Source organism: Diabrotica undecimpunctata, chromosome 7 (genome assembly GCF_040954645.1).
Source record: "Diabrotica undecimpunctata isolate CICGRU chromosome 7, icDiaUnde3, whole genome shotgun sequence".
Classification (NCBI taxonomy): Eukaryota; Metazoa; Arthropoda; class Insecta; order Coleoptera; family Chrysomelidae; genus Diabrotica; species Diabrotica undecimpunctata.
In genome coordinates, this window is record NC_092809.1 from 59,733,661 (window position 1) to 59,758,200 (window position 24,540).

Genomic DNA, 24,540 nt, shown 5'->3' on the forward strand with positions numbered 1-24,540 from the left:
CAACAGGTGCGTTCCACTTTTCTTTATCTATGATCCATTTTTTGCTAACTTTCAAAAATAACAGTGAACAATTCTTCTATAAGCGTCTATATTCTTTGGTATCATGTAACCTCACGGGCTATGATGCGGATGACGTGCAACGGTATGTAAATTAGATGAAGTATAGTACATGATTGTGGTAACTGGTAAACTGGTTCTACATGAAGCTAGATGCCAGAGACACAGTATAGGCTTGTGCTTTGTGCTTAAAAAAGAATTCTTTTTAAGCAATATACTGTGCTAGAGATAAGAGTGAGAGTTATGCTCTAATCAAATGCTCTCTTATTTAAACTGTGAACCGTGACTTGAATATAATAAATAAGTTTGTATATTTCCAATATATTCATTATATATTATATATACTAGCTATGGAATTTAAAGTGGAAATTAAGGAAGAGTTTGTGGAATATAACCAAAAAGATATAGACAGCCAGCTATCAACATCCATAGATTTAGAAAACTTCAAAAATGAATTAGAAGATAACTCAGGTAAGACAAGTTGTAAAAATTAGTGATAAATAATGTGATATAATTTGTATTAGAAATGGGAGTAACAGCTCAAATTAAGGAAGAGTTTGCTGAGGTTTGTCAAGGATATACAGAGAGCCAGCTATTTACATCCCCAGATCTTAATGACTTGATTAATAAAGCAGATGAAGATAACTCAGGTGAGAGAAATAATAAAAATATGTCTAGAAATTTTAATATTTGCCCCATGGTAAGTTCTGTGAGAGACATCATAATGGTCACTTAAGTATTGCACTGCACAATTATTATTTTTTAATTTTACCATATTTTAAAACCGTTTTTTTAGAAAAAAATGACTGTAATAATTTTCTGTAATTTCCATATTGTATTTTTGGTCTTATCATATAACTGGAATTTAAATTGTGGTTTTTGGGTTATTAACTTTTTAGAAGCTAAATTGGGTTAAGTTAGGTTTTCAGTACAAACTTTGGTACAAGTAAGGGACATTTTTCACATTTGGTCCCAGTGAAGATAGCCTCAAATGAGTTTGACAGAAGGAATTATTGGTGTTTGGCAGTATTAAAATTTACATTACAAATGAAACATATGCAATCAAAGGCATTACCAAAAAAAAAAGTTTTAAGACTTGTTTACACGAGGAGAGTAGGGTAGCGAGTAGAGTCGACTCTACTCGCTACTCTACCAAAAATGGCTTGATACCGTTCACACGAGGAGAGTTACAAGTATAGTACTTATGCTAGTATACTGTGGAGTAGGTGTTTGTTTAGTACAAAATGAATTCAAGAAAAAGAAAATTGATTCAAAATAATTGTTTAGCTACTGTTGCAAATGCATTTGCAACTGAGGTCGCTTTGTAACAAAGAAAAGAGTGGATGAGAGAGTGGCTTAAAAGAAGGAGTACACACGTTATCTTGATAAGAATACATTTCATATTTTATATTGTATTTTTTATTAACAAGTAATAAAAACCTGTAACTTGTCCGTGAGCCTTCAGTTTTCTTGTTTCTTTTTGTACCTTTCATGATTGCTTCCATAGGAGTGAACCATTTCACGTTCGGAATGTATACATCGGCTGAACCTGAACCCTTTTTTTTTTATTTTTGTATTTTTAAACACTCTTGATTATAAGTGCACCTTATATTCTTAATTTTTTGCTTAAGCTCGTTTACTCCAAAGCCCCCTTTTTATCATTCTTTCGACGATTTCATCCTCCACAGCTTGCCTCATACTTTTATTTCTGTAGTGTACACTACTTAAATTCCATAAACACTAGTATTCGCCATACATCTCTACAAGTTTTAAAGTGAAAGTGAAATGAAGTTCATCTTCGGTGAACTTCATTTTCACTATTTACACAAAACACAACTCCAGACGGAATGACAGCGTCCCTATGCACTCTCCTACCTACTCTACTCTACCAGAATTGACCGCGTTCCATGGGTAGAGTGCGCAGGCGAGTGGATATTTTGGCGGTGGTGGTGGTAGTAGAGTAGAGTTAATTTGCCACATGTTGCTAGTCACTCTACTCTACCACATACTATGCACTCTACTTGCTACTCTACTGCGCTGAGCGTTTTTACGGGTAGAATTACTCTACTATACCAAGTACTTGCATCATTACTCTACCCGTGTAAACGGGTCTTTAAAACAGTTTTTAAAAGTTAATAGTAAAATGTCAGTATAAATAATAAAGTTAAAAAGACATCTGTTGCAATCTGGCAACTGGTGATTTGAGTGTTCTGGCTCTATTTCCAAATCTATCGGCTAATTTATCAAAGGGCAATTGCCAAAAAAACTTTCTAATAATTAATTGCAATTAATAGCAAACAAAACAAATATTAATTACAATATTTCCTTCTATGAAACTTAATTGACAGCTAATTTGAGGCTATCTTCACTGGGACCAAATGAGAAAAACATCCCAAATAACCTCAGACCTAACAGGCTCAGCTTTGATAACAAGGTCAAATTTACCCAAACGTCAAAAGTTTGAATCTTTCTAGCGGTAAATTTAAATATTGGTTGTCTTTATACTTACGAGAGTATATCACAAAATTAAAAATATAGTAATTCACAATTACAGCATAGAAACAACCGTTTCGATATACAATGTAATATACTACGATTTTTACTGTCTGGGTTATCGAAATTACAGACAAGAGTCTTAAGAGATAGAGATAATTAATCTACTTTTATATATAACTCTTTATATATAAAATAACTTCTAGAGCATTGGTAAGTCTTTTCCATTACATATTTTTTTCTATATTAGTAAAATTTTGATCAGCTACTGATATGTCACCACATGGCGGCAAGAAAAAGCCACCTGATCTCCAAGCGATCAATAATAATAATGAAAACAATAATATGGATATTTGGAATAATGAAAATAATACGATAATAAATGATAAGTATGATAATGAGAAAAAAAAAAATAAATTTAATCAAAGTGAAACAGATACAAGAATAATGCTGTAGGGCAATACTTAGTTGTAGTAGAAGGAATCGAGAAAAAATCCAAAATAGGCAAGTATAATCACTTGCAAATAGCAAATGACCTCTCCAATTTAATTTAAAAGATATCTTGGAGGTTAAAGTCAAAGGTATAAATAAAATTGGTGTTTCTTTTGCAAACAGCGAAGCGGCTAACAATTTTATTAATAACCCTATCAATCTTAAAGATAAATATAAAATATATATTCCATATAATCACATAACATGTAAGGGCATCATCAGAGATGTTAACCCGTCACTAACCGAAGATCAAATCAAAAAATCATTAATCTCACCCTTCGATGTTATAGACATCAAAAGACTAAACAGGAAAATTATTAAAGATGATAACTCAGTTGAATATGCTCCTACAGGCACAATATTTATAACTTTTGATTGTAAGATATTACCAAGAGAAATAAAAATTAGTTAACATAAATTCAACATTATTCCATATGTGTCGAGAGTCACACAATGTTATAAATGTTTGATATATGGTCATACCAGGACTCTTTGCAGAACTAAACCAAAATGTCATAATTGTGGACAACAGGTGGAAGAGGGTGAATTAGAGTCACATCTAGAGGCAAAATGCCCAACGATTTGTACATATTGTAAGAGTCCTGAGCATAACTCAGTTAATAAAAAGTGTCCTGAATATACCAGACAAACAGAAATTAAAAAGTTAATGGCATATGAAAACTTATCATTTTATCAAAAAATTACTTAAGTAAAGACTATAGAAAAGAAGATAGTCAATACCATACGGCTAACTTCCCAAGCATAAAACCAAAACATAATACAGAAAACAACAGTATTAATATTAATCAAAGAAGAACTACTGCAAGCCAGTGCATAAATTCTAAAAGGAGTTACGTTTCTGCAGTCAAATCAACGGGAACAATAAAGAAAAGAAATATTTCAATTATAAAACTATACATGAATCGCAATTACTAAATCAAAATGGTAGATTATCTCAACTAAATAGTACAGTTCAAATTAATGACACTCCATCTATATCTGGTATTAATAATAACAATTTAAAACATAATTTTAATAAATCAACGCCTGTTAGTGCATCACAAAATTACTGTAATACAATAGACGATTTATACAGAAAATTTACAAATATGAATAAAGAAGAACAAATTAAAATTAGAGAATTAATATTAACATATTCAGAACTCAACAAATCAGTTCCTGATCTAGACGATCAGGATAAATATTATTAAAAAAATTAAACACATTATGAGTTATACCAACAACTCACTTAACAACATTAGTTTGATGCAATGGAACATGAATGGCTTTCAATCCAATAATTACAACCTGAATATCTTGATAACAGAACATTCTCCTGATATCATTATGTTAAATGAAACCAAACTTAAACCTCATCAAATATGTAGAATCAAAGGTTATGATGTAATTAGGGAAGATATAGAAAATGGAGCAGGAGGTATTGCCACACTCATTAAAAATAATCTAATTTACAGTAGGGTTAATTTAGACTCCAAATGGCAAAGCCCTAACTTTAGATGTATAGCTATCAAAATAGATAAATATACAATTATAAACATTTACTCAAACCCAAAAATAAATTATCATATAATTTTTTTGAATATATATATATATCTATATATATATATATATATATATTGTCATACTTTTTCTTTCCCAAACAAAGAAAAATAAATAAAAATATCCATCGAAATAAAATTTCATGATATCAATATAAACAAATTGTATATAGTAATTTAAGATAAGATTTAGTGTAGATAAGAATAGAAATTTGTTTGGCAAACGACCTTTTTCCGTTTCAAACAAAATTATCAAAAAACCTTTATTTAGAATTAGAAGACATTTTACCTGTAAGTTAATCTTTTCATTGTTTGTATAGTCGAGTATTAAATGACCATATTCTAATCTTTTGAAATATGTATAAATGATGTATTGAAAAAACCAATTTTAAAGTAAGCTATTTAGTTTTCTCTGAAACCGAAATTAGGCTTTTCCAAAATCATGGTAAACACAATTGGAGCTTTTTGATTGGACGGTCGTTTTTAAATGGGAATTTGGGAGTCGATGATGAGACAGGAGAAGTCAGTCATATTTTGGTCATCGAAAGGAAACAGTCGTTTGTCTCAAGATAGGGTGTGGTTCGTGAGTTTGGATACCGGCGTAACGAAAAGAAGTGAATAGTTTGAAGAAGGAGATAACAAGTAGATTAAAAGAGGTCCTTGTATTTTTAATTTTGTCCTGGGCATTTTATAAAGTATATGTGACAGTATTCTTACGGCATCAAGTTGCCAAAAGGAGGTCCTGGTGTCATAAATAAGTAGCGGAGTTTGGAGAAGTGAATCAGGTGTTTTTTGTGTAGTCTGAAGGAGGTTTGCAGAGACGTAAAGAAGGAGCCGAGGTGCCAAAGAGGGGAGATCACATCTTTGAGGAGACTGGACTTTTCTGGGTATGTTCCAACATACAACTCAAGAAGAAAATAAACTGTAAGTGTTTGTACAATTGAATTTTATATCTGTGAAGGATCGTTTCGACATCATGGTCATTAGCATTAAAATTTAAGAACAAAGGTTTTGTTAGGCTAATCAAAAGTTTAAAGTTTTGTGGTTTCTTTTTTCAAGTAAAGAAAATTTTAAGTAAAATTGGTTTTTCACGTAATATAAATGTATGTAGCTTTATAATCTTATTATCATAATAATTTGATTTATTTTCTTGTATGCTGATTGATAAGATAACGACAGAGTTTAATAATTGTTTTATTCGTTCATATAAAATAAAGAAACGTAAATCTTTGTAATATAATATATTTGTAATCTTATCCTTTTCTTCTCCTCTCCCGATAAAAGACAACTAGAAAATCTTTTGAATCCATCGAACACAGGTAATATAAGGATTATTTTACTTTTGATAACAAATAAGTTATAATTCTTTTTTATTGGCTCAATAAACTAAGTTTGAACTCAAAATAAACAATCATAACAAATGGCCCCCAACGTGTAAGGCGTAGAAAGTATTTCTAGTTAAAATTTAAACGGATAGAGAAAGAAAGCAGATTGATTGAAAATTTATTTGCCGATGGTTAAAGTTTATAATATTTGCTTTTATGACATTACATTACAAATTTCTCTAGGTACAAATTTTTACATGATATAATTTATGATATGTGATTGATTTTTACAACTGACAAAAGTTTTAAAATTTCATTGCATTTATTTGAATTTATTGCATTTGGGATAAGAGGAAAAGTTTTCGTCTTTGCAACATTACTCGAATTTCATATTTGGCGGGGATATTATTGCCCAAATTTCAAAGCTTCATATTTGGCGGGGATAAATAATCTAACGAACATGTCCACCACAAGGAGTCAAAGCAAAACGCAAGAAAGGAAAGAGGATAAGACAGAAGAAGAAACAATTATTGATGAAGGATCGGATAATGAAGGAAATGCTACAATAATGGAGGAAATAAAAGAAACAGGGATCTTAGAAAAATTATTAGCTATGATGCAAATGCAGACACAACAAATACAAGAATCGTCACAAAAAATGGATAGAAATAACAGAAATATAGAGCAGCGTTTGGAAAACTATGAACAAAAATTAGAAGAAAATGATAGGAAAATGGAAAAGCGTTTGGACAAATATGAAAATGATGTAAAAGTCTGTTTAGAAAAAGTCAGAGAAGAAACAGAGAGTAAACTAGAGATGCAAAGAGAAGAAATAGAAACTAAAATGAAAGATATTAAGACTGTCCAGAAAAAAGAATTAGAACAGTTAGAAGAAAAATTTGAAATGGCGCTACAAGAACACAGGAAAGAAGTAGAAAGAAGATTAAAGCAAAATGAAAAACAAATGGCAGAAATTGAACTAAGAGGAGTAGACAGAAAAGAAGTTATCATCCATGGAACAAGCGAAGCAAAAATACAGTTTGGCGGGGACGTAAAAAAATTACACCCAGTAATTTTCATTAACAATTTAAAAAAGAAAGTACGACATATCGGTAATTTCGAAACAGCAAAGGAAACGATAAGGAACCATCTTAAAGATGAGGCAAGTTTATGGTTTGATAGCAAAGAAGAAGAATTGCAAAATTGGCAAACATTTGAACAAAAATTTCTGAATTATTTCTGGGGGAAAATACAACAGATAGAGATAAACAAGGAATTACAAAATGGGAGATACCAGGATAGTATAGGTATATCAGAAAAAACATATGCCCTACAACTATACAACAATGCAAGACACTTACATTACAACTATTCGTCCGAACAGCTAGTGGAACTAATAGCCAGACATTTTGAAGATACCTTAGAAGATCACATAACTCTACAAAACTACAAAGATATTGACAGTTTATGTCAATTCTTACAAATACGAGAAGCAAAATTAAGAGAAAGAAAAATGAGGAGAACGCAAGAAAATTATAGACAACGAGAAAATCAAGACTATAGAGATAGAGGACAAAACTTTAGGAGAGAGTACACAAGAACAGAATTTGTCCCGAGGAGGGAAAACGAAAGTAGAGACAACGGAAGAGTAAACTATGAACAAAGAAATCGGCAATGGAACGAAAACAGATATCGAGAGAACCAGAATAGAAACAACACTCGCACATATCAGGAAAACCGAAATAATAATAGAACGAATGAACCGGAAAATCGCGGAAACCGATACGGGTCCGAGAGACCAAGAGAAAATAGAAGAGCGGTCAACAACACACACATAGAGGAATATGAGGATGAGAGACAAAGCGACAGAAGTAGAAGCGAACAAGAACAGCAAGCGTCTTTTCACGAAGGCGCTCACTAAAGACAAAGAAACAAACAGGAATTTTTTGTCACCCGAAGGAATTTATTAAATTGGCAGAAAATAAGGACAAAACAAGTGGAGCAAATCTGAAATTTGTAGATGGTTTTATCAACGAGACACCGATTAAAATTATGATTGATACTGGATCGGAAATTACACTGATCAACAGAAAACTAATAGAGGAAGTTAATTTAACGAATTTGATTTACAAAATTCCCAAGGTAAATTTAGTGGGCGCAAATAAACGGACTTTGGCAACGATAAATGAAGGAATACGAATAAAAGTACGATTGGATAAGAAATTTTATGCACTACAATGTGTTGTGATGCCAAACATGTTGCATGATATGATCGTAGGAGTGGATGAATTGGCAGAAAAACATGTGGTGATAGATTTCAAAAATAACACGATGAAAATCACAGAGGAAAAAGAAGAAGAACAGGACAGTAAGAAAATGGAAAAGGAAAATGAGAAACAAAAAAATGATTTAGACAAAGAACAAACGGTGGAAATGAATTTGGCAATGAAACAAGGACAGAGAAGAAAGAGGAGATTGGCAAAAGAAAGTGAAAAGTGGGTTTCCTCAAAAGAAGAGATGAGCCCAGAAGAAGAAAAAGAAGAAAGATTAACAAAAGAAGACGAAAAAGATACAATTGAAACAGTGGTATTTGAAGAAGTATGCGAAATGGAGGAGGCAGAATACAAAATAAATATGTGTAAAGAAATTGAGGAAAAAGAAAGAAAATTGATATGTGGAGAAGAAAAGGAAAAGGAATTGCGTGTAATATTGAGAAAGTATGAAGATTTAATAAATGAAGAAAACAGAGTAGCCAAAAAGTATGAACATTCATTTGAGGTTAAAGACTTAGGAAATTTTCGATCGAAAACTTATCCGATCCCATATAAATACCGACAGGAGGTGAAAGGAGAAATTACCAAAATGTTAGAAGATCAAATCATAGAGAGATGTGACTAGCCGTACATCAACCCAATCGTGATTGTGAAAAAAAGCAGTGGAGAATTGAGGCTCTGTTTGGATGCCCGGAATATAAATCAACACACGGTATCTCAATATGAATCACCCCTCAACATCGAAGCTATTTTTGGGAGAATTACGGGGACACACATGTTTTCTAAAATTGATTTGAAACATAGTTTTTGGTTAATACCGTTAGCAGAAAGATGTAGAAATTACACCGCTTTCTCAATCGATGGTATTGTATACCGATTTAAAGTAGTACCGTTTGGATTACAAAGTGCGTGTGCAGCATTGGTAAGAGCTCTCCATACAATATTAAACAAATATGAAGATTTCATAGTGCACTACATCGACGACTTACTCATTTATTCACCAGATACATCAAGTCATTTGGAACACATAAATATTATTTTGGGAGAATTGGACAAGGCCGGATTAAAACTGAATATTGAAAAATGTCAATTTTTTCAAAAAGAAGTGATATATTTGGGATTTAAATTGGACACACAAACAGTTAGTTTAGCCGAGGACAGGGTAAAACTCATAGATGAATACCCAAGACCAACGAATTTAAAAACATTGAGAGGTTTTCTCGGGACGATCAACTATTTTAAAAAACTAATTCCTGATTTAAGCCAGAAGGAAATTCCTCTGATCAAATTATTGAAGAAGGGTGTTAAATGGAATTGGAAAGAAGATCAAGAGAAAGCTTTTCAAATTTTAAAAGAGGAATTCTCGAAAGGAACGAAAATATATCATCCCATGTACAATTTGCCTTTCATCCTACGAACTGATGCATCCATACAAAAATTTGCGGGAGTTTTGTCGCAAATACAAAACAATTAAGAAGTGCCGATTTGTTTTATTTCCCGGGTGACAAAAACACACGAAAGAAAATACAGTGTGACTGAACTAGAGTTTGCTAGCGTACTTTTCTGTGTAAATAAGTTAAGATTTTATCTGTTGGGAGCAAAATTCACAATCGAAACTGATCATGCAGCTTTGGTACATATAATGAAAAATCGTCTGGTTAACAATCGTATACATAGAGGCATTTTGTTACTACAGGAGTATGACTTTGAGTTTCGATATATAAAAGGAAAAGACAACATTATAGCCGACGCTCTCACAAGGGATGAAGACTCGGGGAAAAAGGAAGCAATTGCTTTTCATGTAGGACTGAACATTTTGACACAAGAGGAAGGGGTATTTTCGTTAAACGAAATTAGAACAAATCAAGAAGACCTGGAAGAAAGAGAAAAAAGAAGAGCGGAGAGGGAAAACGGTATATTTTTCAAACGAATTGATGGAAAGGAACTATACGTGATAACACAGACATTGGCAGAAAGGATCATACAGAAATTACACGAAGACAATGGACATATCGGTAGCAGAAAAGTCTGGCTGGTTTTTCGAGAAAATTATATTTGCCGACAAGATTACCGCATCGCAAAAGAAATTACACAAAAGTGCCAGATCTGTCAAAAATATAAAATTAGAAATTTCAAAAACGAAAACGTTACAAAAAATATTATATCCCGGAACAAATTAGATATTGTAGCAATAGATATGTTAAGCGATCTAATTATGACGACGAAGAGGAATAAACATGTTTTAGTCATGGTAGATGTGTTTTCCAAATATGTAAAATTATACAGTTGCCGTACCACGAAAGGGGAAGAAATAATGAGAAAAATCGACAATTTTATAGCCACCGTAGGAACACCAAGAAGGATTCTTCTAGACAATGCAACATATTTTAGAAATGATCGTTTCAAGGGACAACTTCGAGAACGGGGAATAGAGACAAATTTTGTTAGCATCAGACATCCACAGAGTAATCCTTCGGAACGTTTTATACAGGAAGTGACGAAGTTTCTACGGATTACAACAGAGGGTCAACATCGACGATGGGATAGGAAAGTCGCCGAAGTAGAAACGTATCTAAATACCATCCCGAGCACTGTAACGAAAGAGACCCCAGAATATATAATGAAGGGTATAATGCCACTAAGGCCATGGGAAGATAGAGAACAAAAGGAATACACACAGATAATGGAAAATGTGCAGAGGAGATTGCGGAGAGCAAACGAAAAATATATCCAGAGGCAAGACCAAAATAGAAAAAGAAGACCAGTTACTTTCAAAAAAGGTGAGAAGGTTATGGTGAGAGCATTGCGCGTGTCCAACATACCTAGCAACGTATGCGGAAAGTTAATGCCTGTTTTTGAGGGTCCGTACATAGTAAACAATGAGAATGGGATAAATAGTTATGAGTTGAAGCACATAGAATCAGACAAGATTAGGGGAATTTATAATATCAACGATGTTTACAAATATTATGAATAAAATACTGGTATTGTTTTTGCATAGAGAAAAATCCCTGCATAATTCAGTAATTTTTATCATATGCAAAGGCGGGGATTTGTCATACTTTTTCTTTCCCAAACAAAGAAAAATAAATAAAAATATCCATCGAAATAAAATTTCATGATATCAATATAAACAAATTGTATATAGTAATTTAAGATAAGATTTAGTGTAGATAAGAATATAAATTTGTTTGGCAAACGACCTTTTTCCGTTTCAAACAAAATTATCAAAAAACCTTTGTTTAGAATTAGAAGACATTTTACCTGTAAGTTAATCTTTTCATTGTTTGTATAGTCGAGTATTAAATGACCATATTCTAATCTTTTGAAATAGGTATAAATGATGTATTGAAAAAAACCAATTTTAAAGTAAGCTATTTAGTTTTCTCTGAAACCGAAATTAGGCTTTTCCAAAATCATGGTAAACACAATTGGAGCTTTTTGATTGGACGGTCGTTTTTAAATGGGAATTTGGGAGTCGATGATGAGACAGGAGAAGTCAGTCATATTTTGGTCATCGAAAGGAAACAGTCGTTTGTCTCAAGATAGGGTGTGGTTCGTGAGTTTGGATACCGGCGTAACGAAAAGAAGTGAATAGTTTGAAGAAGGAGATAACAAGTAGATTAAAAGAGGTCCTTGTATTTTTAATTTTGTCCTGGGCATTTTATAAAGTATATGTGACAGTATTCTTACGGCATCAAGTTGACAAAAGGAGGTCCTGGTGTCATAAATAAGTAGCGGAGTTTGGAAAAGTGAATCAGGTGTTTTTTGTGTAGTCTGAAGGAGGTTTGCAGAGACGTAAAGAAGGAGCCGAGGTGCCAAAGAGGGGAGATCACATCTTTGAGGAGACTGGACTTTTCTGGGTATGTTCCAACATACAACTCAAGAAGAAAATAAACTGTAAGTGTTTGTACAATTGAATTTTATATCTGTGAAGGATCGTTTCGACATCATGGTCATTAGCATTAAAATTTAAGAACAGAGGTTTTGTTAGGCTAATCAAAAGTTTAAAGTTTTGTGGTTTCTTTTTTCAAGTAAAGAAAATTTTAAGTAAAATTGGTTTTTCACGTAATATAAATGTATGTAGCTTTATAATCTTATTATCATAATAATTTGATTTATTTTCTTGTATGCTGATTGATAAGGTAACGACAGAATTTAATAATTGTTTTATTCGTTCATATAAAATAAAGAAACGTAAATCTTTGTAATATAATATATTTGTATTCTTATCATTTTCTTCTCTATCCCGATAAAAGACAACTAGAAAATCTTTTGAATCCATCGAACACAGGTAATATTAGGATTATTTTACTTTTGATAACAAATAAGTTATAATTCTTTTTTATTGGCTCAATAAACTAAGTTTGAACTCAAAATAAACAATCATAACAATATATATATATATATATATATATATATATATATATATATATTTATATATATATATATATATATATATATATATATATATATATATATATATATATATATATAATTGGAATAATGTGCTCATTATGGGAGACTTGAATGCACATCACCCATGTTGAGGTAGTCAAGTAGGTAATAGAAATGGTAACCTTTTATTAAAAATCTTTGACGAGTTTAATTATATATACTTAAATGATGGAAGAAGCACTAGAATTCATACCCCACTAGAGGGATCCAGCCCTGTAGATCTATCATTTGTATCCGACTCTCTAGCAATACAATGTACATGGAATGTCTTGAAAGATTGTGGTAGTAGCGATCATTTTCCTACAATTATTCTAATGAAAATTAACTATAGTGAAGGAAAAAGCATTACAACCAATAAAAACTTAAATTTTAGAAACAACATTAGAGAAATTGATTGGAACAAGTATAGTAAATACATAGAACATTTAAATATAGAAAATCAATCCTATGACCACTTCACAAGTATAATTAACCAAGCAGTAGAAATTGCTATCCCAAATAAACAAGGTAGAGGCATAAGAAAACTGCAATATCAAAAAGAGTACCTTGGTGGGACCAGGAATGCACTGAAATAATAAATAAAAGAAAAGAGGCGTTAAAGGAATTTAAAAATAATTTTAATCTTAATAATTATATCAATGCAACACACATAATTGCTAAATCAAAACGACTTCCAAAAACAATAAAGAAGCAAAAGTTTATGGAATATTGTGGGAGTATTAATAGAAACATAGACATCAGCTCTATTTGGCAAACTATAAGAAAATTTAAAAATGCATTCTCTCAACCATCAAACAATAAACTTCCCAATGAAAAAATAAGTTATGAAATATTAACTAATCTTTCAGTAACTAATATTGAACCGGATTTTGAATTACAGACCATTGATCACTTGTCTAGTGAATTCAATCTCACGGAATTAAAAAATAGTCAATTTTTAAAGAAAAACACATCACCAGGCCTGGATAATATTAACTTTAATATGTTAAAACATTTACCTGAAATAGGGCTACTATGGCTACTAAATTTATACAACAAGGTTAAAGAAGGTGAACTGATTCCCAATGAGTGGAAAACTCAGATTATTATAAGTATTCCTAAGAACAACAAAATTCAAAATTATAATTTAAGAGCAGAAAATTATAGGGCTCTGGGACTTTCATCATGTATAGTAAAACTTCTGGAATCGATGATTAAAAGTAACCTTTTAATCAGACAAAAAACCTTTAGCCAATTTCAAGTAGGATTTAGAAAAGGTATGGGAGTTAATGATAATTTAAATTATTTAAACAGTTATGTTCAATTGGCTTTCTCACAAAACCAATATGTAAATGCTACTTTCTTAGATATTAAAGCAGCTTTCGATCATGTGAATATTTACATACTATACAGACTTCTTAATAATCTTCATATTCCAGTAGACATCAATAACCTTATATTTCATTTCTTAAACAATAGGACTCTATATGTTAAAAATCATTATCACAAATCACCATGGTTGGACCATCGCATACTGCACAAGGTCTAATACAAGGCTCACCTTTAAGCCCAATATTAGGTATTCATTATTTATCTTAAAAATATATACACAATAATACCTGAAAATTGTGTACTTCTGTCATATGCAGATGATCTAATTATCTTAACAAAAGGTAGTAATTTTAACCATATAGCAAATCAGGTAAACTTTATCCTATATGAATTGTCCAAATGGTTTGATACACATAATCTTAAACTATCCTCATCAAAATGCGAGACTTTATGGTTTAAAATGAACCGACCTATTAGATATCCACCAGATATAAAAATTAATGACTGTATAATCCCTAATGTTCTGTCGAAAAAATATTTAGGTATAACATTTAAGCACAGTCTAAATTGGTCAGACCAAATAGATAACATGATTAATAAAGCCCAAAACGGCATTAATATATGTGCTTTTTGTAGAGTATGGTGGGGATCAGACCCAAGAACACTAAAAGTAATATATAATGGCTTGATACAATCACAATTAGATTATGGCGCTAGTATAATTAATAACTTCTCTCAACAAAATTTTATGAAATTAAACCGAATACAATTCCAAGCTTTGAGAACAACACATGGGATGATGAAATCTACTCCCACTAATGTCATTTTAGCAGAAAGTGCAACTATCGATCTACACCATAGATTTAAATGGATTGCCACGAAATACATAGCAAAGATTAGCACAACTCCAAATCACTCATTATTAAATATGCTTCTAGACTTAAAAAAATATCATGTTATCAACAAGGATATTGGAAGGGAAAAAATCCAACATATTTGATTGACGCTCTAACAGCAGTTAAAAAGTTTTTACCATCAATGAACACAAGTGACATACCAGCCTGCTACTAAAATGAATATGATATCTACACTTATAATGTACCAATTATAAAAACAATATTAAAAAAAAATAGTTCCCATAACCTTTGGGAATATTATAATTTTGTAAATTCGTATTACTATAATTACATACAAAAATATTTACAGATGCTTCAAAAAAACAAAAAAAAATCAAAACCTTGAGGAAGTAGAGACGGGCATAGGAATACACATACCTAGTATAAATTATTCCTTTTCTGAAAAAATTCCTTCACTTATTAATATCTGTACAGCAGAAATAATGGCTATTCAAAAGGGTCTAATGATTTGTGAGGAAAAAAATTTTGATAAAGCTATAATATTTACGGACTCGAAGAGCGCTATAGACAACATTAATAACAATATGATAACTGCAACAAAGGATCCCAGAGTCTTGCAAGTTAAAAATAAACTATACTATTTAAATAAATATGGGAAAGATATTAGATTATGTTGGATTCCTGGACATAATGATATCAAGCTGACAAACTGGCAAAGATTAAATATTCCTGGGGCTGAATTAAATATTCCTACTAAAATTCGATTAAGTAACTTGGATATCATGCCATTATTAAAAAATAAAATATGTTCTATGCATCAAAATAATTGGTTAAATTCTTTTCAATATAAAGGCAAGTGGTATAACAACATACAAAATTTTTTCTAATAAACCATGGTTTGTCACAATTCCATACATAGATAGGCGGCATATTACGACCATTATTAGAATGAGGACTGGTCATTGCCTGACAGGAGTACATTTATATAAAATCAACATTCGCGATAACCCATACTGTGAATGTGGGCAAATGGATACACTAGAACACATATTTTGGGAATGCCCAATAAACAAAATAAAATATTATGATGTCTATCAGGAGCTGATCAAAATTAATATTAAAACCCCAATTAACATACCAATGCTTCTATGCGAGATTAACCCTAAAATTATCAAAATTCTTCTCAGATTCCTACAGATGAACCATATAAAATTATAACCTTAATAACAACCTATCCAATATTTACATTTAAACCAACTATAAGAAAATAGAAAACATAAATAAAATGTAGATATGTAGATAAAATGTCTATATTCACTGATAATTGATAATAGGGCATGAGATATATTCTCAGACTCACGACAGTGGCCCAAAAATTAACAAAATAAATGTACTGGCTGATTATTCAGTAGAATAAAAGCCAAAAAGAAGAAGAAGGCTCAGCTTTTTCCTGTCCAGTTTTGCCAATTTTTGCCAGATTTTAGGTATAAATATATTACGAGCCTTCATACTATTGGTATGTATCCCAGTTCTAAGCTAGCCTGTAGTATGATACATAATTTTTTGTACAGAAGCTCATTTCCCTTGTGTATAAATATGGGAAAAATTCCATATACATTCAGCAATTTATGTGACTTTTCCATTTGATTTCATTCTGATTGATCACTTCTTTGGCTGCACACCAGTTTTCCTCAGAATCCCATGGTATGGTATTTAGTCCAGTGTGCCGCCTAGTGTCTATACCTACTTTCATTAAGTGATGCAGGGCGTATAAACAAATATAAATTTAACAGATGATTGTTAAAGATGTTCCAAATGAGTCTAACTCGTTCCGATAAGTAACAGTATAATTTGACACTTTATTAATTTTTTTATTTTCTTAACTATTAGTGTTTATTGCATATTATATAAATTATTTTTATCATTGAATACATAGTAAGTAAAAAAATAATCCGATTCATAAAATTAATGAATATTTTATGCATACATGCAGTAACAGTTCTTCAAGAATATTTAAAAATTAACCGAAATGTCCATCTTTATTTCGTTACGGCCGACGTCGCCGGAACTCATACAGGTTCGGACACGATTTAAGTAGGTATTATATTTCGGTATTGAAATTTTGTAATTTGAATCGATTTGTGAGTATATTTTTAGTCATCTTGATGGTTAAAGGACAATAAATTATATTTATGCTGTTAATGTTGAATTAGCAATTATTTGTTGTGCGATTTAAAACTATTTAAGTATATATTTTTATTTGTATAACGACCCTATCTATACGTGATTGTGATTACTGTAACAATAACCACGTATTTCAATAACTGATATTGAAACCAAAAATGTCATCCACTGATTCTGCTGATGAATTGGTTGAAAATACATGGAGTCCTCCTCGAAAATGAAGTAAAAGAAGCCCTCTTAGCGTTGAAGTTAAAGAAATCATTTTAAATGTTTTTAAATGTGAAAGACATGAAAATCCCGGATTGGTGGTTGAAGATATTGTGAAAAAAGTAGCTAATAAAGTTGGAGTTTGTGATAGAAGTGTGTTTACGGTGATAAAGGAATACAAAACGAATTATCAATTCACTGGACCAAAAGTATGTCTGACCCGGAAAAAGAAGTTTGACAAAATTGATGATTTTGACAAAAATGCCATTAGAAGACTGGTTCATAATTTTTTTATGAGCAACGAAATACCCACCGTTGATAAGGTTTTAAAGAAGGTGAACTGTGACCCTAATTTGCCAAATTTTTCGAAAACCACATTTTACCGAATATTGAAAAACTTAATTTTCAATACAAACGTAGGGGAAGAAACGCTCTGTTATCGTTGTATAAATGGTTCCTATTATCGGATATCAACTAAAACAATCAGGTTCTTTGTCGAGCACTTTTGCAAAATTAAAATATAAATTTCGTATTTATTAAATAATATATATTCTGACTAAACAAAAAGATAATCCCAAATGCGGCCCTGTTGCAGGCCTACACGTGGTAATGTTTACATCTTCCTGCATCGGTTAATGAATTTTACTATAGTGCTATCAGTTTTGACTGATCTACCTCATTTAAGGACAGTGGCAAAAGTTCAATTTTTGGGGATGGTAACAGTTTGAGACTGGATCCTCCACTGTGCTCATTCTAGTTATGTTTTTGTTTCTAGACTCTGAATAGTCACTTATTTCTGCTCATTGTCCTTGTTTGTTTCCATAAGTTGGGACAAAATGCTGTCAAACACGAAAGTGCATCCGTACGATGCTAAGGCTATAATCCCCTAGAGTTCTTCATCAGCTCATTGAGTTGGCACAAATGGGTTAACATTTTTTTCCTCTGTACATTTTTTGGATACAATAGTGTTACACCTTAGAGAGCACAGTAGTTCACAGCATAAATATTTTTATATGATGTAGTTCATTATTACTAATTCTTGCTAAAACTATTGGGAAACTAATAATAAAGAAGTTGAGTTCTTTTCTAGAAGAAAACTCCTTAGTTCCTGACTACCAATTTGGTTTTTGACAAAAACACTGCAGTTGAACAAGCGCACAGAGTTGTTAATAACATAAACCAGGATTTAGAGGAAAAGCACAATTTTTCTGCAGTCTTGTTGGATATCACACAAGCTTTTGATAAAGTGTGGCATACAGGTTTGCTGTATACAGGGTATTTCAAAAAAAGGTAACCCCGTCTCTAGGGTAGGTAAACAACTGAAAAATAATTGGGGTTTGCTTAGTAAAAAATTTTTGTAACGCCATCCGTTTTCAAGATACAGGGCGTTGAAGAAAAAAAATTTTACGCATTTTTTACGATTTTGCCGAAACTACTGGCAACATTGTAATGAAATTGTATACGAATATGTTTTGGAAGCTGATACATCCCATGAATTTGTTTTTATATCTGATTCTCAAAGAGGGCGCTAGTTACACAGATCGTACTAAGTATTAGTCAATATAACTTTTTTAAGAGTATAATTAATCAAAATTTCAAGTAAACTTAAACATCATTCAATTTTACACGAAAAAGTTACTCTTGGTAAAACTCGATACTGTGTACCGTTTTCGGAATATTTTGATTTGAAAATTATGAAGTAATAATTGATGCTGGTAGTAATGATAAAGTTCTAATAGGTATACCTCTATTTTCTCCAAGTGTGCCATGGAAATCTGACATTTATTGATTGTTATGACGATAAATCAACAATAATTAGAGCCGTTGAACGACGTTGTCGAGAAACTGGGAAGGTGAGACGAAATAAAATAATATTTTAAATTTACTTGATCAAGATCCAACAGTTAGCGTAAGGAATATAGCAAGACAAACAAATACTTCTTCTTCAAGTACTTGGCGGATACTGAAAGAACAGCAATTACATCCTTATCATTACAGACAAGTCCAAGAGCTCTTGCCAGATGATCGACCGGTTAGAGTGGATTTTTGTGAAACATTGCAACAAAGGACAGCCCACAATCCAAATTTTTTAAAATGCATTCTTTTTACGGACGAGGCCACCTTTACGCGACAAGGTATGTTTAACTCCCATAATGCACACTACTGGTGTGATGAAAATCCACGAGTCAAAAGGGTATCACATTACCAACACTCATTTAAAGTTAATGTTTGAGCAGCAACTTTAGGTAACAAATTAATAGGTTATCATATTCTACCTGGAAATTTAAATGGTGATATCTTCCATATCTACCATATCTATGAAGATTCGGTCATGTGATTTTAACCCTTTGGACTACGCAGTTTGGTCGTATATTGATTAATAATTATACTCTTAAAAAAGTTATATTGACTAATACTTAGTACGATCCGTGTAACTAGCGCCCTCTTTGAGAATCAGATATAAAAACAAATTCATGGGATGTATCAACTTCCAAAACATATTCGTATAAAATTTCATTACAATGTTGCCAGTAGTTTCGGCAAAATCGTAAAAAATGCGTAAATTTTTTTTCTTCAAAGCCCTGTATCTTGAAAACGGATGGCGTTACAAAAATTTTTTACTAAGCAAACCCCAATTATTTTTCAGCTTTTCACCTACCTTAGAGACTGGGTTATCTTGTTTTGAAACACCCTGTATAAAATTAAACAGCAACTACCATCTGAATACTATAGGATATTCAAATCCTATCCGTTATATATATATATATATATATATATATATATATATATATATATATATATATATATATATATATATATATATATATATATATATATCCATTTTTAGAAAATTTAGCCGCATTGAAAACATTATGTCTTCCGACAGAACATTGGGACTTTATTATGTTTAATTTACTTTTGTCGAAACTAGACGCGGATTCAGTAAAGTTATTTGAGTTAGAAAATAAATCGAATAAAATCACGTCATTTCAAAAATTGGTAGAGTTTATTGAAACTCAGTACATTGCTTACGATAATTTGAATAGTAGCGTAAGTGAATCTAAGAAATCGTCGCGGGCCCCAACTTATACAGAGCCAAAGTGTAATTATAAACATTCTAATGAGCCAGGGCAAAATCGTAGTTCATCCTTTGTTACAAATTTGTCGTCAATATGTTGTGCTTTATGTAAACAAAGTCATTTTCTAAACCAGTGCTCGTTGTTTTTGGGTGTCTTAATCAGGCTAAACATTCTGTCAAGTCGTGTCCAAAGGCCTTTAAATGTAGTAAATGTAATAGTCACCTTCATAGTAGTTTGTTGCACTTTGATAGAAATCGTTCCAATAGTCAGTCTTCCATAGAAAATACTAATAATCCAGGGGCATCGGGAGTCGAACAAAATTCGCCTGAAATATCACATTGTGCTGCTAGTTTTGTAGGGAAGAAAAACGAGACAAAAAAGGAAATCTTGCTCGGTACCGTTTTAGTTCACGCGATTAATAGTAAGGGGTGTAAACAGCCCTTGAGATGTCTTCTAGATTCAAGTTCAATGAGTTCGTTCATTAGTCGCAAAGCTGCCAGTAGATTAGGCTGGCCTAAAACTCCTTGTTCATTTAAAGGTAACGGGCTCAATTGGATGCAAACGAAACTGAATCAAGGTCAAAAAAGGTTTTCTATCCAACCTCGTGATCAGGAGTCACCGGTGTTTCACTTGGAGGCTCTTATTACAGATCGGGTTTGCTCGGATTTGCCGAGCACCAAAATTGACATATCGACGTGGAATTATATTAAAAATTTAAAGTTAGCCGATCCCGAATTTAACTGTAGTAAATCTATTGATTTGTTAATTGGTTGTAGCATATTTTCGAAGGTGTTGTTAGAAGGTAAAATTGAAGGTAAAGCGGGACAACCTGATGCCCTAAATACCGTTTTTGGTTATATTTTGTTAGGACCTACTAGCACACCTAACCTTTCGTCGACTTTGCTTGTTTGTCTTTCAAATATTGAAGACCCACTAGATTCTTCGTTATCGAAATTTTGGGAACTGGAAAACATACCGGAAAAGCCAGTTGCAAAACCAGGAGACGCTCTGTGCGAGAACATTTATCGGGAAACGCATAATCGGGACGTCTCGGGTTAGTATGTTGTGTCTTTGCCTTTTCGCGAATCACCACCTTGTTTGCAAGATAGTTATAATATTGCTTTAAATAGACTGCTATCATTAGAACGGCGCTCATCTCGTCAGCCAAGTTTGAAAAAGGAATATTTTTTACATATGCAGGAGTATCTTGATTTAGGTCATATGCAGTTAGTCCCTAATGCCGAAAAGAAAAGGAGAAAGTATTATATTCCACATCATTGCGTTGTGAAACCAGGTAGTGTTTCAAGTAAAATTCGAGTTGTGTATAATGCGTCTCAGAAAAGTCCCAGTCGTGGCAAATCTTTGAACGACTATTTACTGGTCGGTCCTAAGCTGCAACAGAACATAGTCTCGCTTTTGTTGAATTTTAGACTTAATCGTTTTGCGCTGTGTGCGGACATTCGTCAGATGTATCGTAATATTTTAGTCGCTCCTGAACACACGGATTATCAACGCGTGTTATGGATATTTTCTAGGCTTGATGAGATTCAGGAATATCGTTTATTAACCGTTACTTTTGGAATAGTATCTTCGCCGTATCTCGCTTTAATAACTCTCCAATAATTAGTATTAGACGAAGGCTCCCGTTTTCCTAAAGCCGTCTCGCTTATTCGTCATGCTTCGTATATTGATGATTTTGTTTTTGGTGCTTCGACTCTCGAAGAAGCACAAACTTTAGTTGACGAATTAGTCGCTTTGTTAAAGTTAGGAGGCTTTGAATTACGGAAATGGTGTTCGAATGAACCCAAATTGTTGTCGCAATTTCCTGAATCCCATATTAATCCTCACTCCATTAATTTTGATCCAGAAGCAAATGGTCTTTCATTAAAAATCCTTGGTTTGAAGTGGATTGCACACTGCAATGCACAGTCCGACGTCTTTCAATTTTCAGTCAAATTGCAAGACATCCCTTGTACCAAAAGATCGTTTTTGTCCGAATTAGCTCGAATTTATGATCCTTGTTGTTACTTTACACCTATTACCTTTTTTTATTAAACATTTAATCCAACAACTTTGGGCAACCGGTCTTAAATGGGATGATCGCCCTCCTTCGGAAATAATTCGTGTACGGGAGCAATATAAGAGCGAACTATCTCTTATTTCACAATTCAAAATTTCTCGTTTTTTGAATATTTCCTCATGTCCCATTTTAGAGCTTCATGGATTTGCCGATGCTAGTGAAAAGGGATATGCTTGTGTCGTTTATATTCGTAGTATTGATACTCGTAACCTAGTTCAAGTTAATTTACTGTGTGCCAAATCGAAAATAGCTCCTATAAAACAGATTACTATACCTCGATTAGAATTGTTAGCTGCTGTTCATTTGGTAAACTTATGTCTTTTGTGTTAGAGTCGTGGAAGCATATAATATTGCAAAATGTGTATGCTTGGTTAGATTCTCAAATCGTATTGCACTGGATTAAAAGCTCCCCCTCGAGATTCAAAACTTTCGTCGCAAATCGCATTTAGTATATCCAGTCCCATAGTCAAAACTATTCTTGGCATTATATCGAATCTCGAAATAATGCAGCCGATGCGCCTTCACGAGGCATTCTACCGGCCGCATTTCTATCAAAATTAGACTGGTTAACAGGTCCTTCGTTTTTGTATAATATTCCATTAATTTTTCCAGAGGTTCCTCCCTCATTGCAGGAAAAATCCTCTTTGGAAGAGATAAAGAAAGCTTTAGTATTTGTTTCCACTCGTGAGGAACATTTTTTGTCTTGTTTGCTGAAAAATAAATCGTCTGTTACATCGATCCAAAGAATTTTGGCTTTTATGTTGCGATTCGCGCACAACTCTCGTTATAAAAGGTCGAAACGGTCAGGACCCTTGACTTTCGTAGAATTAGAAGACTCGTTGATTATTCTTGTCAGATTTACATAGGAAAAGTATTTTGAAGAACATCAAATCAAATTCTTTTCCAAAACCATTTCGTAAGTTGGGAGTACTTTTAGATGATAGTACTCAGTGTTTAAGAGTAGGTGGTCGTCTATCTCAGTCTTCATTATCGTATGAAGCAAAACACCCGTTTTTGTTACCAAACAAATCTCACCTTACTACTCTTCTAGTTCGTCATTATTATGAGAAGTATTTACATGCTGGATTTAAGAGTACTCAGTTTTTGGTTAGTCAAAGGTTTTGGATAATGTCTTCTAAACAAGCCGTTAATTCAGTATTGTCCAAATGTATTAGATGTTGGAAACAATCTCCCAAAACCTTACAACCCCCTATGGGTAATTTGCCTAAATTTCGTCTCGGTGCCATTAAACCCTTTTCGATTTGTGGGTTAGATTATGGTGGACCGTTTTCGATAACCATGTCTCGTTACAGGGGAGTTAGAACTCAAAAGGCCTATTTGTGTCTATTTGTATGTTGCGCTACAAAGGCTTTACATCTTGATTTAGCTAGTGATTTGACCGCGGAAGCCTTTTTGGCCGCTTTACAACGTTTTATCGCTCGGAGAGGTCGAGTATCGCAAGTTTTTTGTGATAATGGCACTAATTTTCATAGTGCTTATCGACAGCTTAGTAGCTTCATGGAGAGCACTCTCGATAAAGAAAATATTAAGTTTTCATTTGCTCCTCCTGCTGCTCCACATTTTGGTGGTATTTATGAACGCGGAATTCGTTATGTAAAGGAACATATTGTTCGTATAGTCGGGGCACAAATTTGACTTACGAAGAATTTTATACCGTTTTGACGTTAATTGAATCCGTCTTAAATTCACGCCCTCTCATCCCATTAACCAATGATGTTGAAGATCTCAATGCTTTGACCCCGGGACATTTCCTGACTCTTGAACCCTTGACCTCTTTGTCTGTGCCTGATTTTTCGGAGGTATCCTTCAATCGTTTGTCCAGATGGCAGTTGTTACAACGCATCCATAGAGACTTTTGGGCTCGATGGCGAAAGGAATATTTGCACACCTTGCAACAAAAGTCCAAATGGTTAGATTCTGGCTTTGTACCTAAAATCGGTGCCTTAGTTGTTTTAAAGGAGGATAATTTGGCTCCGTGTAAATGGCCTCTCGCGCGTCTTGTTGAATTGCATAGGGTAAAGACGATGTAGCTCGAATGGCTACCGTGCATACGATCACCGGAACCTTAAAACGGCCTCTTGTCCGAATCTGTCCCTTACTGATAGATGAAGATTAGATGGTCAGCATTTTTTACCAATTTTGT

The 24,540-nt window shown here is 32.8% G+C and overlaps 1 protein-coding gene across 6 annotated transcripts in view; it reads left to right on the top strand.

The window, feature by feature from the left end:
- The first annotated feature begins 239 nt into the window (after nucleotides 1-239).
- LOC140445394 (uncharacterized) overlaps nucleotides 240-24,540 on the top strand; it is a 132,934-nt gene continuing 108,633 nt past the window's right edge. For 5 of the 6 annotated variants that reach the window (XM_072537388.1, XM_072537389.1, XM_072537385.1 and 2 more), the window contains exons 1-2: nucleotides 240-528; nucleotides 582-707. In XM_072537388.1, the coding sequence (XP_072393489.1) occupies nucleotides 408-528; nucleotides 582-707 (247 nt within the window). In that variant the 5' untranslated portion in view covers nucleotides 240-407. The remainder of the gene's footprint in view (nucleotides 529-581; nucleotides 708-24,540) is intronic. The other variant, XM_072537387.1, reaches the window with a different exon arrangement.